The following is a 14,111-nucleotide window of genomic DNA, read 5'->3' as shown; positions in this document are numbered from 1 at the left end:
TCACATCTCATTAACGAGAACACAACAGATAAAAATGTTGGTTAAAGTAAACATGATAATGATTGTTGGTGTCAGCAGAGTTTATGACCTTGCTTTAAAAACAAAATACATTCAAGGTCCACAACGCTGTGATCCCAAAGTCTGGTCTATGTAAGGTTTAAAATTTAACACAAAGTATTTTATTAAATGAAACAGTGCGGTAGGGGTGTGATTTGAGTCTTTGGGAAGGTTGAGCCACTGCTTGTTTCCAGGCAGCCACAGACAAGTCACCATCACAGGTGAGAGGCCCATGGAAAAATTGGCAAGAACATTTAAGTAAAAAAAAACAAAACAAACCAACAAAAAAGACAACATTTTTTTCTATTCAAAGATGCGTCAAGTAGAAAGTGGCTCAACTTACCCCGCTCTCCCCTACAGCAATTGTGTACTTCTTTGATTAAACCATATATATATATATGCTCATATATCACTCAGCAGCTCAGCACTAAGACCAGATCATTTTATTCAATAATACAACAATTTCTAATACAATATTTACAATTTCATTAAGATAAAAAAACTATTTGCAAAAAGCACAAAATGTGCAGGACAGTGTGTTAATGAAAATACAAAAACAGTAGTCAGAAACAGTCTTTTTTTGCTAAACTCCTTTTTCAAAATATTTCTTTTTACATTAAAACATCTTCCCTTCTCTACTTTTATTATACACGCTGTACTCCCCTCTGTTCCCATATCAAGGCGGTCAATCAAAGTTGTATTGGGCAGCTTCCAGTGCAACATTTGTTGCAGATGCTTCGTAAAATCAGCCAGACAATCGCTTCAGACTCGTCTTTCCGTGCTAGCAGGTCGCTCCCTCTCGCCAGAGCCACTCCCGCTGTCCCGTGACCATCGGATCAGATAGCGGCTGGCCAGCTGCAGGTTCCACTGGTACCTGGAGAGGATCCTCAGACAGTCCTCTTTGGAGCAGAGGCTCAGCGAGTACAGCTGATCGAGCTAAAGACACACAAAACAATCAATCAAATCAGTGTTAAATTACCTTTTAATGTGTGTTTAATTAACACACAACATGCAGTGAGTTTGAGTATTTTTGGTCCCGTGTGCACTGTTGACAATGCAGTCTGGCTGTAAAGCTGTATTTCTGTTTTTTTGTATAGTATTTTTGTCCGTATATTGGGTATGATTACTACTGATGAGTACTTGATGAGTAAAATAAGACTTAAAACTCCTGTTTGCTGCTGCATTTTTATCAATTTAAATCTCAGACTATTTATTTATATATTTCTCTTTCTATTTGGTTCTTATATATTTATCCATGTATTCTAATGTGTCTCTTTTATATACTGAACAAAAATTTAAACGCAACACTTTTGGTTTTGCTCCCATTGTTCACAGGTTTAAGTTGATTATCTAAGATTTTACTAAACGGATATGTTTGTCTCAAAGTTTGTGCACAAATAGGTAATAATCTGTGGTAGTGAGCACTTTTTCAAGATAACCTGTCCACCTGACAGGTGTGGCATATCAAGATGCTGATTTAACTGCATCATTAGTGCACACTTGTGCCTTAGGGTTGTCGAAACACAAGGCAGCTCTAAAATGTGCAGTTTGATCACACAACACGTGGCAAGTTTTAAAAGAGAGTGCTGTTGACATGCCGACTGCAGGAATGTCCACCAGAGCTGTTGGGTGTTCATTTCACTACTATCAGCTGTCTCCAGGGCTGTTTCCATGAATTTGGCAGTAAATCTGACTGGCCTCACAACCGCAGACCACATGTAACCACACCAGCTCAGGACCTCCACATCCAGTGTCTTCACCTGCAAGATCCTCTGAGAGCAGCCACCCGGACGGCTGATGCAACAAATGGTTTGCGCAGCTAAAGAATATCTGCACAAAGGTAAGCTCATTTCCGTGCTCATCATCCTCACCAGGTTCTCAACCTGACAGAAGTTTGATGAGTCAAAAACAAGGGAAACATACTGACGACATCTAATGTAATGACGCTGTTTAATCAGCATCTTGATGTGCCACATTTGTCAGGATGGATTATCTTGGGAAAAGAGACATGCTTGCAAACATGGATTTTTTAAAAAATGCGACTAAAATTTGATTGAGTGCATCAAAAAGTCTCAGATCTTCAGGTGAAACCAACGAAAAACGGGAGCAAAAATAAACGTGTTGGGTTTAAAATTTTGTTTAGTGTACCTTACTTTGTTTATTACTTATTTCTCATCCGTAACTGCTTATTCTTTTCAGTGTTTCTCAGCAGATACTGGGTGAGTGTCAGGGTACACACTCACCACCAAGCTATCACAGGGCGGACACACAGAAACAGAAAACCATTCATGCCAAATTTTGCAACATATACAGGCAGATAAGGTGTTTTTCCCCATTTATGTTGACAGTCATTTGACGGTCTGACCTTGAGTTGTTGCTCAGCTCGCACTGGGTTCCAGTCACTACGCTGAAGTGCAGTGTGAACCTCGTCAATCGTCACTCCATGAACTGCCTCCATCACCTGAGGAGAAGCTTTTACTCTAAGTAATCGAACAACTTTTCATGCAGAAAAAGTAAAAGAATTATAAAATAACTGTACCTGTGCGATGAGACTGTCTCTCATGTTGTGCACTTGAGGTGACTTATCCCGGACTCGATCCCTCTCTCGATCCCTTTCTCTGTTGTCCGTGTAGTCCTCCAGCTGTGGGGTCGAGCGTGCCATGTGGGTCATTTTAGCCAAGTTGGATCCTCCAGCGCCCTGCGGAGGTGGGTGATGGGCTTGAGGTTGAGGCAGTGGAAAAGGCGCTAGAGGGGGCCCGACGTGGATAGGATGTGGAGGCCAGGGACTACCCGGCATCGGGTGGATTGTGGGCCTCCTCTGGGGTTTCATGTTCAAGCGTTTCGGGTTGGGGGGTGGCGGCCGTGGTGGCGGGGCGATACTGGCCTCGCTGAACCGGCGAGGGTCTTGCATTACCATACTGCCAGCTGTCATCACAGGCGGCATGAGTCTGCCTTGCTGATCCACTCTGCACACTGCCCCAACCGTGTGAGCCCGGGGCCGGTGTCCGCTCAAAACTGACTCCAGGCTCCGAGACATACCTAAAGACACAGGGAGAGGACTTTTAATGCACAAATAAATATTACAGTAGTCTCAAAGTGAAATGAATGAGGAGGAAATGGTCAAGATAATAGTACTGAACAGTTGCAGTAAGTGTGTGGGAGTCTTGAGAAGCCACTAGAGGGCATACAGGTGAGAATGAATGGATAGATAACTTCAATAACTACCTGTATGGATTAAGATGCAACAATTTTCAAACACATAAATGGATAATAAGATTTATCAGCTGTACGTAAACCCTTCTAAGGCTTCAACATTTTCAGGATGTGCAATGTGCATGACCTTAGGCCTGATACATTCAGAGCAATGAAAGTAATGTATTAAAAGTTTGAACAATAGCAGGTAAAGAGTGGCAGCCGTTATTCTACAAGCTATACAGCTTATGATGGGAGCTGAGGAATTTTTGAATAAAACTACTATCACAATTTTTGACCACCCTGAATGCAGCCTTCACATCAGGAAAAGATAAAATTAAAAATACGTACAGAAAAATACAGCATTCAAAATCTCAGATGATATCTAACACATCTACATCTAGATAACACATCTACATCATGCATCTGCTTGTATTTTCACCCTTTACCTGTCATTTTCTGCAGATTGGAGCCGTCCTTCGCCTTGGCAGGGTGCGGTCTATAGTCTCCCCTGCAGCAGAGGTCAGAACAGTACACACATTAGTCTGACAGCCTCAGCTCACACACTGTGTTGTCTGACAGCAGGTCAAAGTTCAGTGCTGCACGGCTGTTGTTTGCATTCCGCGATAAAACTCAGTGACTCAGGGACATGAGCTGGAAGTTTATATGGTTTTCTATGTGATATGGGCAAAATAATACTAAAAAAGGAAAACGTAATTTGGAAAATCACAACTTTTTTTCTTTGTTTAGTTGAACTCTTTTACATCAGTAAATGAAGCGAAAGAGACACCCACCCTATAACACTATAATCTTGTTAAAAACAGAGATGAACTTTGTAACTTTGGGCCTGTTTCACTTGTTTTAGGTGTATTTTTAGCTGCAGGTAACTCGAGTTACTTTCCGTTTACGTCAATAAAAAAAAAAAAAAGCAAAGAAGAAGCAGATAGACCAAACAGCATCGGTAAGACAGAGAGGAATGAATGAGGGGTGTCACTGACTCGTCCATGCTGTTAGGTGCTCCCCAGCAGCGCTCAGGTTTGATGTCTCCGTGCCCGGTGTGCTGCAGGCTGCCCTTCAGCGGGGGCGAGATGTAAACTGTACTGGGAGCCGGGTTGGGCCCGGAGTTGTTGGAAGTGTTCGGAACAGAAGGGAGTGTCGGCATGACGAGGCCCGCGGGAAACCAGCCGACTGTCAGTGTCCTCTGGTTCTGGCCCCTCCACTCACTCAGCTCCAGTCTGCAAAGAGAAATCAGTTCATTCAGAAACCGGAGATTCGTTTCTTTAAAGTGTGATTACCAGGATGTAACTTTTTGCTGTAAAGCAGCATAAAGGTGAATACTAAAAGACAGCGTGTCAATAGAACAAGTAGAGACAAGTTATAAGTAATTTGATTAACCACCAAAAGATACAGGTATACTCAAGTATAATGAGTATGCACAACTGGGTGCACAATTGGCCATAGTGATGACATTGCAGCATGTTCTTGTTGTCTCCATGAGTCGCTTTGACAGAAAAACTTTGGAAACATGGGTCCCACTTAAAAAATACCAAAGTTTACCATTAACTAATGGTATGTGATGTATTCTTACACTGATTTATTATGTACATTTTACATTTCCTAAAGATAGCACTTAATATTTTGTGACTTTCATTTCATTTTGGCGTTTCAGTGCATGACTTCAGTTATTTTAATTGCTCATAGATGCTCATTCACAATGAGAATGTACAGTATGTATTGTAATGTTAATTTTTATGCATTTAAGTGTATTTTTTGTTGCTTTAGGCTTTCTGCATGTCTGAATGAACAAAGTAATTAACAGTGACATAACGAACATCATCTTGACTGTGGATCTATTACGTAAAGAAAACACTGAGTCATAGCTGCCGGACTGGTTCAAACAAACAGACAAAGCAAAATGCGTTCAAGGACTCCATGAGATCGCGGCAGGAATGCACTTTGGAGGCCGGTTTAAACCCCTGTTTCATCTTGACAAAGACCCATTGTGTTTGCCAGAGTTTTCCCTTTACTCTTTTAGTCCCACCCTCCTTTCTCTCACCCACCCGTGGTCAACCATAGTCACAAGGTCATTGGCTGCAAGTGCAAGTTTCCTGGGTTCAGCAAAGTCTCTTGTGGCTTGTCCCTCCATTGGTTTAGCCTGCATGAGAGACAAAAAGAGGAGAAACATTACAAAGATTTATTGAAATCTTATCTTATATCTGTAGCATTTTAAGTGACAATTTCATCTGATGAGCCTAAATAAACAGTCCCTCTCTGTTTTCATGATTCAAAACTCCACATAAGTTGCAGACCTCAGCCACCAGTGTGCAGAGCTGGGAGAAGCTGGGTCTGTCAGCAGGATTGCACGCCCAGCACTTCCTCATCACGGCGTACAATTCCTGGGGGCAATCCGGCGGTTTCTCCAGGCGCTCGCCCTCCCGCTCCACACGAAACAAAATCTAGATTAAAGAGAGTAAATATCAGAGACACTAAAACTCTGAGTCACAGAGCATATCATAAAAGCAAAACGCGGCAGGGCGGGGACACACATTCCAAACATGAGGACAAAAAACGCTGACTGGCACAGATACAACAGTGAAGCGTGTACCTGTCTGCCTGAAAGACCGAACCACGGCTCCTCGCAGTAGGTAAACATCTCCCACAGGGTAACGCCAAACATCCACACGTCTGAGGAGTGGGAGAATGAGCCGACACGAAGACTCTCTGGAGCACACCTGGAGGACAAACAGGACGATGGACAACTTGAAAAAAAGTCATTCACACACTCACACATGTTGATGTGTGTCTGTATGTGTGTATGCGTGTGCCTGTGGTACCTGCTGTCATGTCCTACGCTGGCCAAATGTATGCTCTGACTTAAATTAATCAATTATTGGTCAATTATATCTTTTGAATGAAAAGTTATGTTAACAGTTATTTTTTAGAATATAAACTTACATATATGTACCAGTTATTATTATTATTATATCATTATTATTATCTTTCTTTATTTTTAAATTATATATTTGTTTTGTATTTTTATTTTTGACTGGTACCTCTAGTGTTACTATGTCATATAATTTCTAAAAATGCAAATAAAACAAACAAACAAACCAAAAAAAAAAAAAAAAACAAGGAAAGGAAATGAGACACTAGTGATAATTTTAAATATTATTTTACCCTCCGCCCAATTTTTGCGTCAGCCCTCACCATGCAAACGGGATCCTTCTGTGTGCTGACATCACATAGTGGTCCTCCTCATGGCTCAGGCCTCTCATCAGGCCAAAGTCCCCGATCTTCACCATCTCCCTGGATGCGAGCAAGACGTTTCTCGCAGCCAGGTCCCTGTGGATGAACCTCCTGGTCTCCAGGTAGTCCATACCAGACGTGATCTGGGTAGCAAAGAGCCACAGGCGGAGCAGAGGGTACTCAAACTGACGTCCGCGCAGAGTGTCGTATAACGAGCCCAAGGCAGCAAGCTCTGTCACCTGGAGGAAGAAAAAACTGTTTATTTAAGCTCCTAAACACATCTTAGTTTGAGTAGATCCATTTATTATGTCCATCAGAGGAAACATCTTACCATCTTGAGGGGCTGTGTGAGCACCACACCGTAAAGTCGGATGATGTTGGGGTGGTCCAGTGACTGCATGGTGGTCACCTCTTGGAGGAAGTCCTTCAGTGTGTCTGTCTGCTTCGACATGCTGCTCCTCAGTGACTTTACTGCTACAGGCAACTGAGAGGAGGGGAAAAAAGAGACAGAGGCTCAGTCCTGATCCTGCTTCTCATCCCCCAGCATCTGTTTTTTCGCACTGAGGTTGTGCCACATTAAAGCAGAAAGAAATAACCCATCATTGGCTATTGTCTAACGACGATAAAGCCTCTGAAGGAAAGAGCCAATATGTTGACTGATCCAGTGAAGCCAGAGGATAAAATAAAATTAAATAAAATTAAATAAAATTAAATAAAATTAAATTAAACCAATGCATTCTGCCCCTCCACATGGATTGTTACATGCTATTTAAACGTTATTGGTCAACACTACTACACTGCACCTGACCCTTCTTGCATACAAATAGTCATTTGATCTGTTGTTAATATAAACACATCCATTAGCAGCTTTAAATTCAGTCTTGCATCTTTATGAACACTTATGAACACTATGGATTCTGCACATAGATATACTAACACTTTTTAACATTGTTTTTTAATGGTGGCTTTAAAATCACAAAGTGTAACATAAAGTAAAATAAACGCAGCTCACGTTATCCCTGGATAAATGTTTTTGATTTGTACTTATATATACATGCAGTAATTAAAAATAGAATTCAGTATCAGTACAAGCTGATTGTTTTGGGGATATTATACGGTTTAAAATGTATCCGTGCAACATCAATCAGACAAAAATGCACAAAAATACACTAAACAGTCTAGAAAACGGTTCCTCACCACTTTCCCAGTGGATGTGTGCCATTCTCCTTTCTTCACCACCCCGAAGGACCCGGAGCCCAGCTTCTCTCCCAGAACCAGCTCACTGTCCTGGATCAGACATGGAAGAGCGCGGCTAACACCATCCTGAGCTTGAGCCACGGCGCCCCCGCTCAGCTGCTCCCCTCCATCCGGACCTCGACCGCCTGACACCTGCGCGCATCAATAAATGAAGCAAATACAATTACTGACTGCCGTGCCTGATTACATGTAGTTCTCAAACTAAAGATAAGAACACCTTGACGATGTCAACATGTGTCAGACCTTTGGCATCCATGGTCGTCCTCGTGAATTTGTCTTGTAGCGTTTCAGAGCTTCCCATAATCTTCTTTGTGCTGAAAAAGGAAAGAAAAACATTATTAAATCCAGCATGACAGCTGTCTGATTTCAGCCTTTTATTTTCTGACATTTACAGACTAAATAAATAATATTTGTAAAAAAAAAAAAACCTTGTCATTTGCATGTGCCAATATGATTAAAATGGAGCCGCAACAATTCATCAAATGATGTGAAAATGTTTTTTTTCATAAACAATCATCACACTAACACACCTCCCATTTTTTAGAGTGTTAAATCCAAACTGTCTGTCTTCAGCACGACATTTATTCGATGATTTATACACCTAAACAGAGTAAATTAATCTAATTTCATAGACAATAGTACCGTCTGTGTGTATGTTTTTACATTGAGCGTCAGCTGACGATGGCCATCAGATGTGTCTTAACACTTTAGATAAATAAGTGGACCTTGTGATCAGACTACTTTTTGGACTATTTATCCATCAATACTGTAAATCCAAGGGTTGATTGGGGACTTTTGAGGACTAATAGAAGACAAAGCATTTGTCCGGGCGGCAGTTTAAACCAGTCTTTGTCTTGTGATGAACCAAACATCAGCCTCCTTGTCTGAGAAGACAGATATGTATTGATTTATACTCGGGCTGGATGATCAAAGGAGGCGATCAGGCTCACCAGGTTTGCTGATTCCTATCTGCTCCAGGTCCGACTCCTTGACGTAGTTGAAGTGCTCGCTGCGGGTGATGTTGAGGCCATCTCTGACGCGCAGGTAGAACTTCTCCAACTGGACCTCGGCCAGGAGTTGGTACAGCCACTGAGTGTCCTGGTCCATCAGCATCACCCGGCCCACCCGCCTTCAGGGTCAAAGGTCAGACATCAGTTAAATACCTTTTGTGCATCTTTCATGTACTTGTCCTTTCACATCAAAATCCCTTATACTGAATCTCCTCAAATCTTCCATCTTTGGACATGAAAATATCATTGTAAGAGCAGAAATGCAGCTCAGTCATGTTTTCTAGTTCGAAGACACGATTATGAACTAGCTCCATTCCACCTTTAAAGAGATGAGTCTTGCTCATCTCATTAAAGAGCCTCTTTAACGGTAACTTTGCTCCCACTCCGGCTTTGTTAGGTTACCACGAGGACCTAACAAAAAGCTCTTGGTGTTGGATGCCGATGGGGGATTGCCCTGCCTTTGTGCCAACATTTCAAGTTGTTTGTTGGTGTCCTATGAGAGGAAATCTCATACTGGCAACTAATTTTCTCTCTGATGATCATACAGTACACAACATCTTTCAGCTTTTTATACTCCAAAAAACATAATTTGCAGGTGGTTCTCTATCTTAAATAGAGTAAAAACAGATAAGAGAACAGAAATGTCAGTTAAAACACAGAGGTAAAGCCAAAAAAAGACATAAAAGATCGTCTTATCCTCAGAAGCGAGAACATTAGGTCTAGTATCAGTGCTGTTTACTGGTTTGTGACTCATCTTGAACCTCGGTGGCAACGATCCTGCGGGGAATTAAAAACTGAGAGGTGGAAACATTAGCTTGACAGTTGTTTGGGGGCACCGGTCAGACAGGATCCTGTTCACACAGTGTTTATGTAACAGTTGAAGTCGTGCTGTGTGTTGACAGCAGCTTTTGAAAGGCTGATTAGGGCATCAGTTTCACTTTATAATCCCTTTTTCTAATTTGCATTTCTTTAACACCTTTAAAGGAACACTTCAACCATCCCAACTGACTATTTGTGTATCAATTACTCACCTTGTATTGCGGTAAATTTGTAACGAAAACATTGTTTTTCTCGCATGCCTCCGACTCAAAAACTGAGAAAATTCTTGAATTAAAGTCATAGGGGTCCACATTTTACAGTGGTAAAACTATATCAATACATCAGTTTACAAACTTTTTTGTAACTCGCAGTATAATCCAAGTGTCATTTATCCAGTTGTTTGCCCAGTATTTCTCAAATACAGTACTTTCCGACAGGGTGCTGAGTGTTCTTCAGAACCAGACTCCATTCAAAAAAATGGTAATTTTACTTCACAGAACACGATAGCTGCTGTTCCACCTCTGCCTCAATCTGTAGTTTGTATGTGTTATTGTGTGACTTTGGTGAATAAGAGTTAAACAACAAAGTCACACAATAAAACAAACAAACCACCTATTGAGGCAATGGTAGACCAGCAGCTCTTGTGTTGATTGAGGTAAAATTGTGTTTTTTGTCTATGGAGTCTGGTTTCAAAGAAAACACAAATAAAGGCTTATTTTTCCTTGAAAAGGGCTGAGCCTACAACTGAATAAATGAATCTTGGATTGTGCTGCACATGTCTTGTGAGAGTTTGTAAACGGTTATTTTTTAATATAGTTTTGCAGTTGTTAAACATGGAATCCTATTACTTCAATTCGTGAAGACATTTCTCAGTTTTTGGATTCTTCAATCTACTGAAGAAGAAGAATGAAGAAAAAAACAAAGTTTGCAAAGTAACACAGGGTGAGTAATTGATACACAAATGTTCATTTTAGGGTGTATTCATTAAATGTTAGCAATTAAGCAATTGCAGGGTCCCGAGTCATAGGTGAAATAACAAATATCATTACATTTGCATAACTTCATTACTAAAACAAAATGAAGAGTTAAAACACAGTAAATTCTTCTTTTGTTGGCCTCCTCTGTTAGTGAAACTGTAGAGTCAGTTGTGCAGCCATAAATCCCCATGCTTATCAGCCCAGCAGGTATGAGTCAAGGAGGGCCTTCAACATTCCCTTGTCAGCTACCCTGGGAAAAAATTAACATTTGCACTAAACAACAAGCAGAGCTGCTTTGTCTTCAGCAATCAGTCGGCTCATTCTCACGGCCAGCTGATGCTTAAAAAACCAACAAGTGCTAGAGAGTACTAGCCTGGGCTTGCATTCATTTCCAAAGACAACTCCCAATTAATTTGCACCCAACTTGAGTGAGCATGTGGTAAATTCTCTGCAGGTCGCATATTTGAATAGAAAAAGATGCAGACTGGTGAAGAACGAGAGCTCTGTGATCATTCTCTTTATGTACAGAGTGATCAATCTTTAACTCGGCCAGCTACTGAAAATGAAACCTCTCAGCCTAATGTGTGACCAAATGTCCAACTATTTACTTAATAGCTCGATGTGGCTGAACAGTCACATGTTAAACTGGCTTGATTATTATCAGACAAGGAATTACCCGCAGCTTCACATGGCCATGTTTATCTACTGCTGCTGCTGCTGGAGAGCATTTGTTTACACTGATGCATGTTTTCTCTGGCTGAGCCCAAAAGAAATCAAGATCAAACCACACGCTTGACACCTTCAGGCATGACAGAGCTTCAGAGACGTTGCATAACTTAAGACATTAATATTATGTTAGATTTAACTTGTGTTGTGCTCTGTTAGCGTAGACGTGAAGGGTGTGCCTCTCAAGTTTTTCAAGTGCAGACAAAATGAGCTCATTATAGAAAAACAGAAGTGGAAGAAGTGCAGACAGCTACAGCTTAAGGCAAGTTAGATTTAAGACATTTAAAGATTTTTTTTATTGCCATTTGGAATGAAATTTAAGACCAATCTTATAACAAACAAAAACTGAAGGAAGATTTTGTCCAAATATTTCTGGTAACATAAGACATGACAATGTTTTTTCCTCTGAGAACGTTCGATTATCTACACACACATAAACAATCCTTTTAAAGAGTGGACCACATGGAAGACAATGAATAAATAAATAAATAATCTAAAAGTTTTGTGTTTTTCAGTCCACATGTGAGATCCCACTGCCTGAATTCCATCATTGTGTTTTGAAGAACAGGAATTTGGTAAATTATTAAACAAAAAAAATAAATGGTCACAAATTATTTCCAGATTTTACAATACAACACCAGAAAAGTACGATTTATAAAATCCTACTTGTCCTGTCCCCCAAAATTTAAAAGACTTTTGAACAATTGATCTAAGACATTGTAATAACAGTTAAGGCCTTGTTTTAAGATTAATTAATTGAAAGCCTTTTTAGACTTTTTAAGGATCAGAAGGAAACCTGTGAGATCTTATACTGAACACTACAATGCAAAATGCTAAATATAATAATATCTAAAATATTTTCTAGGTAAAATTGTTAAAGTATTATCAGTATGTATAAACAATACAAGTAGCCCTACTCTTTTGGCTGTTGCATTATTATCTTTGATGGATTACTGTGTAAGCAGCATTTTCATGGTGCAGCAGGTGATTTATGACGGTAGTTTAATTCATAATAATGCATCATATTTTATTAACTGATCAAGTTTTGTATATAAAACCTGCAAAGTAACTAATAACTGCAGTTGTTAAACACATGTAGGTAGTAAAAAATACAATATCTGTCTCTGAAAGCAGAATATAGTAGCACAACAGTAAAAGTAAATCCCCCTTGAATTGTAATTAAATACAGTTGGCTACATGCAAATGTACTCCACTTGAAAGTACACACTATATAGTCAAATTTGGGATATATGCCATCAATAATGATTCTAAAAACCACTTTTACACCCAATTTAATAACTGTTTTTGTGAGTTTTTTAAAAGTAGGCCTACATTTGCTTATTTTCCAACAAAGAACTTTATGAAACCTGTTATGTTTATAAAACTTTCAAACATTATTATGTCCCCAGACAGTAGCGTCCTTACAAATCCGATCTCAGACAGATATAAGTGATAAAACGTGTGACACTTACCGTTATTGAAAATCACTAAGTTTTCCGGAGGTTGACAGCTTCTTCTCAGTCACACACACCGCGAGACAAGTGATCCATGTTGGCGTTAAAACCTCCAGCGACTTCAACGGAGGACTTCCCCACAAATCACAACTCCTCTCTGAATCCTAAACCAGCTCCAAATACCTGACCACCTGACAGATCCAGGTATGTTTTCTGAAATATGATATCTATGCTTTTATGTTACATGTTTCTGTGAAGCATTAGCAGCGCATTTGGGATCTACCTGTGTGTCTGCGGCTGTTTCCTGCACCTCTTTCCAGTTTCTCCGCACTGGCCACACCTCTTCCTGACTCTCTCACCTGAGCTTTCAACTCGCCACAATTCTCCAGACGACAAGAAATTACCTGCACAGGTAACACTGTGATATAATTATGACATAAATCATCAGCACTAACAGGAAACTAATGCATTTAAAGAGAAAGTTTGTATTTGTTTCAATTTGATAAAGTCATAGAATTAAGGGAGTATAAATATATATAATTATTATATATTATTGTATATATATTATAACTGTTGTAATTACAACATTTTCAAACTTTAAAATACACTGTCCCTCAAATTAAATTAATAATTGAAAAATTAATTAAATTAATTTCAAATAGCTGTTATGGGCAGGTTCACTAAGTTTTAAGGAACATTCAAATGTATTAAAATCCATTTTTAGGGTACATATTATCTGTAAAAAACATGAATCTGTAAAATGTAGGCCAATATGTTTTTTTCTGTAAAAAAATCTACTTTCCAAAAACCCTTATTTTAACACTATCATGTTATAATTTTAACTGTATTTTTTGTATATTTTTTGTAATGTAGTTTTCTTGTATTTAAACTACAGTAATGTGCAAATTCTACAAAGAAAATTCATTATTTTTAGTCATTAGTTTTGTTTGGTTCAGTGCTTCACAAAAATATTAGCATAAAAAACTGAAGACTCTCTTTTTTTCCCTCACAGTTCAATGATGTCATTATTTTACAACACTTTGTTGTTAATTTTACGGACATTTCTTTTTTTTACGGAGTAGGTTACTTTGTTTAAACTAGCCTATCGGATACACACCACACCTAGCTAAAACTGTTTTCGGTGGACGTAGCAAGGTAGGCTCAATTTCTGTTTTTATGTCTTTGCTCAAGACTGTTTGACTGTCAATTTAACTTTTAAAGCTATTTTTTTTTCATTAACAGTGAAAACATCTTATTTGCATCATGTCTACCTTGCTACATCAGTTTTTTCTTGCCAAAAGTAGACATTTGGTGAGTCATGCCATATTTAGCCAGCTAGCTAAAACTAAATTCTAGTTTATAGCAACAAATGT

At 39.4% G+C, this 14,111-nt stretch overlaps 1 protein-coding gene across 1 annotated transcript; it reads right to left on the bottom strand.

The window, feature by feature from the left end:
* Window positions 1-478: 478 nt before the first annotated feature.
* Window positions 479-13,078, bottom strand: tnk1 (tyrosine kinase, non-receptor, 1). Its single transcript, XM_042512626.2, has 14 exons — window positions 12,757-13,078; window positions 8,703-8,881; window positions 7,996-8,066; window positions 7,693-7,884; window positions 6,827-6,979; window positions 6,457-6,734; window positions 5,855-5,981; window positions 5,559-5,705; window positions 5,310-5,404; window positions 4,248-4,484; window positions 3,699-3,760; window positions 2,597-3,096; window positions 2,423-2,518; window positions 479-993 (listed from the first exon to the last, which is right to left on the bottom strand). Exons 2-14 carry the CDS (start codon window positions 8,863-8,865, stop codon window positions 820-822), a joined length of 2,295 nt encoding a protein of 764 aa, XP_042368560.2. The 5' UTR covers window positions 8,866-8,881; window positions 12,757-13,078; the 3' UTR covers window positions 479-819.
* Window positions 13,079-14,111: the final 1,033 nt, after the last annotated feature.

This window comes from Plectropomus leopardus, chromosome 23 (assembly GCF_026936395.1).
Source record: "Plectropomus leopardus strain MGB_pleo_1.0 chromosome 23, ASM2693639v1, whole genome shotgun sequence".
NCBI lineage: Eukaryota > Metazoa > Chordata > Actinopteri > Perciformes > Serranidae > Plectropomus > Plectropomus leopardus.
This window is presented reverse-complemented; position numbering and strand designations above follow the sequence as displayed.

Excerpts from the sequence above, each read along its gene's own strand:
- tnk1 (XM_042512626.2), bottom strand. The coding sequence starts at position 8,865 with ATGCTGATGGACCAGGACACTCAGTGGCTGTACCAACTCCTGGCCGAG. Across the intron at positions 4,485-5,309 it reads GTGACTATGGTTGACCACGG|ACTGGAGCTGAGTGAGTGGA; the intron begins GTGGGTGAGAGA and ends TTCTCTTTGCAG. Across the intron at positions 3,761-4,247 it reads GCACCTAACAGCATGGACGA|GGGAGACTATAGACCGCACC; the intron begins GTCAGTGACACC and ends CCTCTGCTGCAG.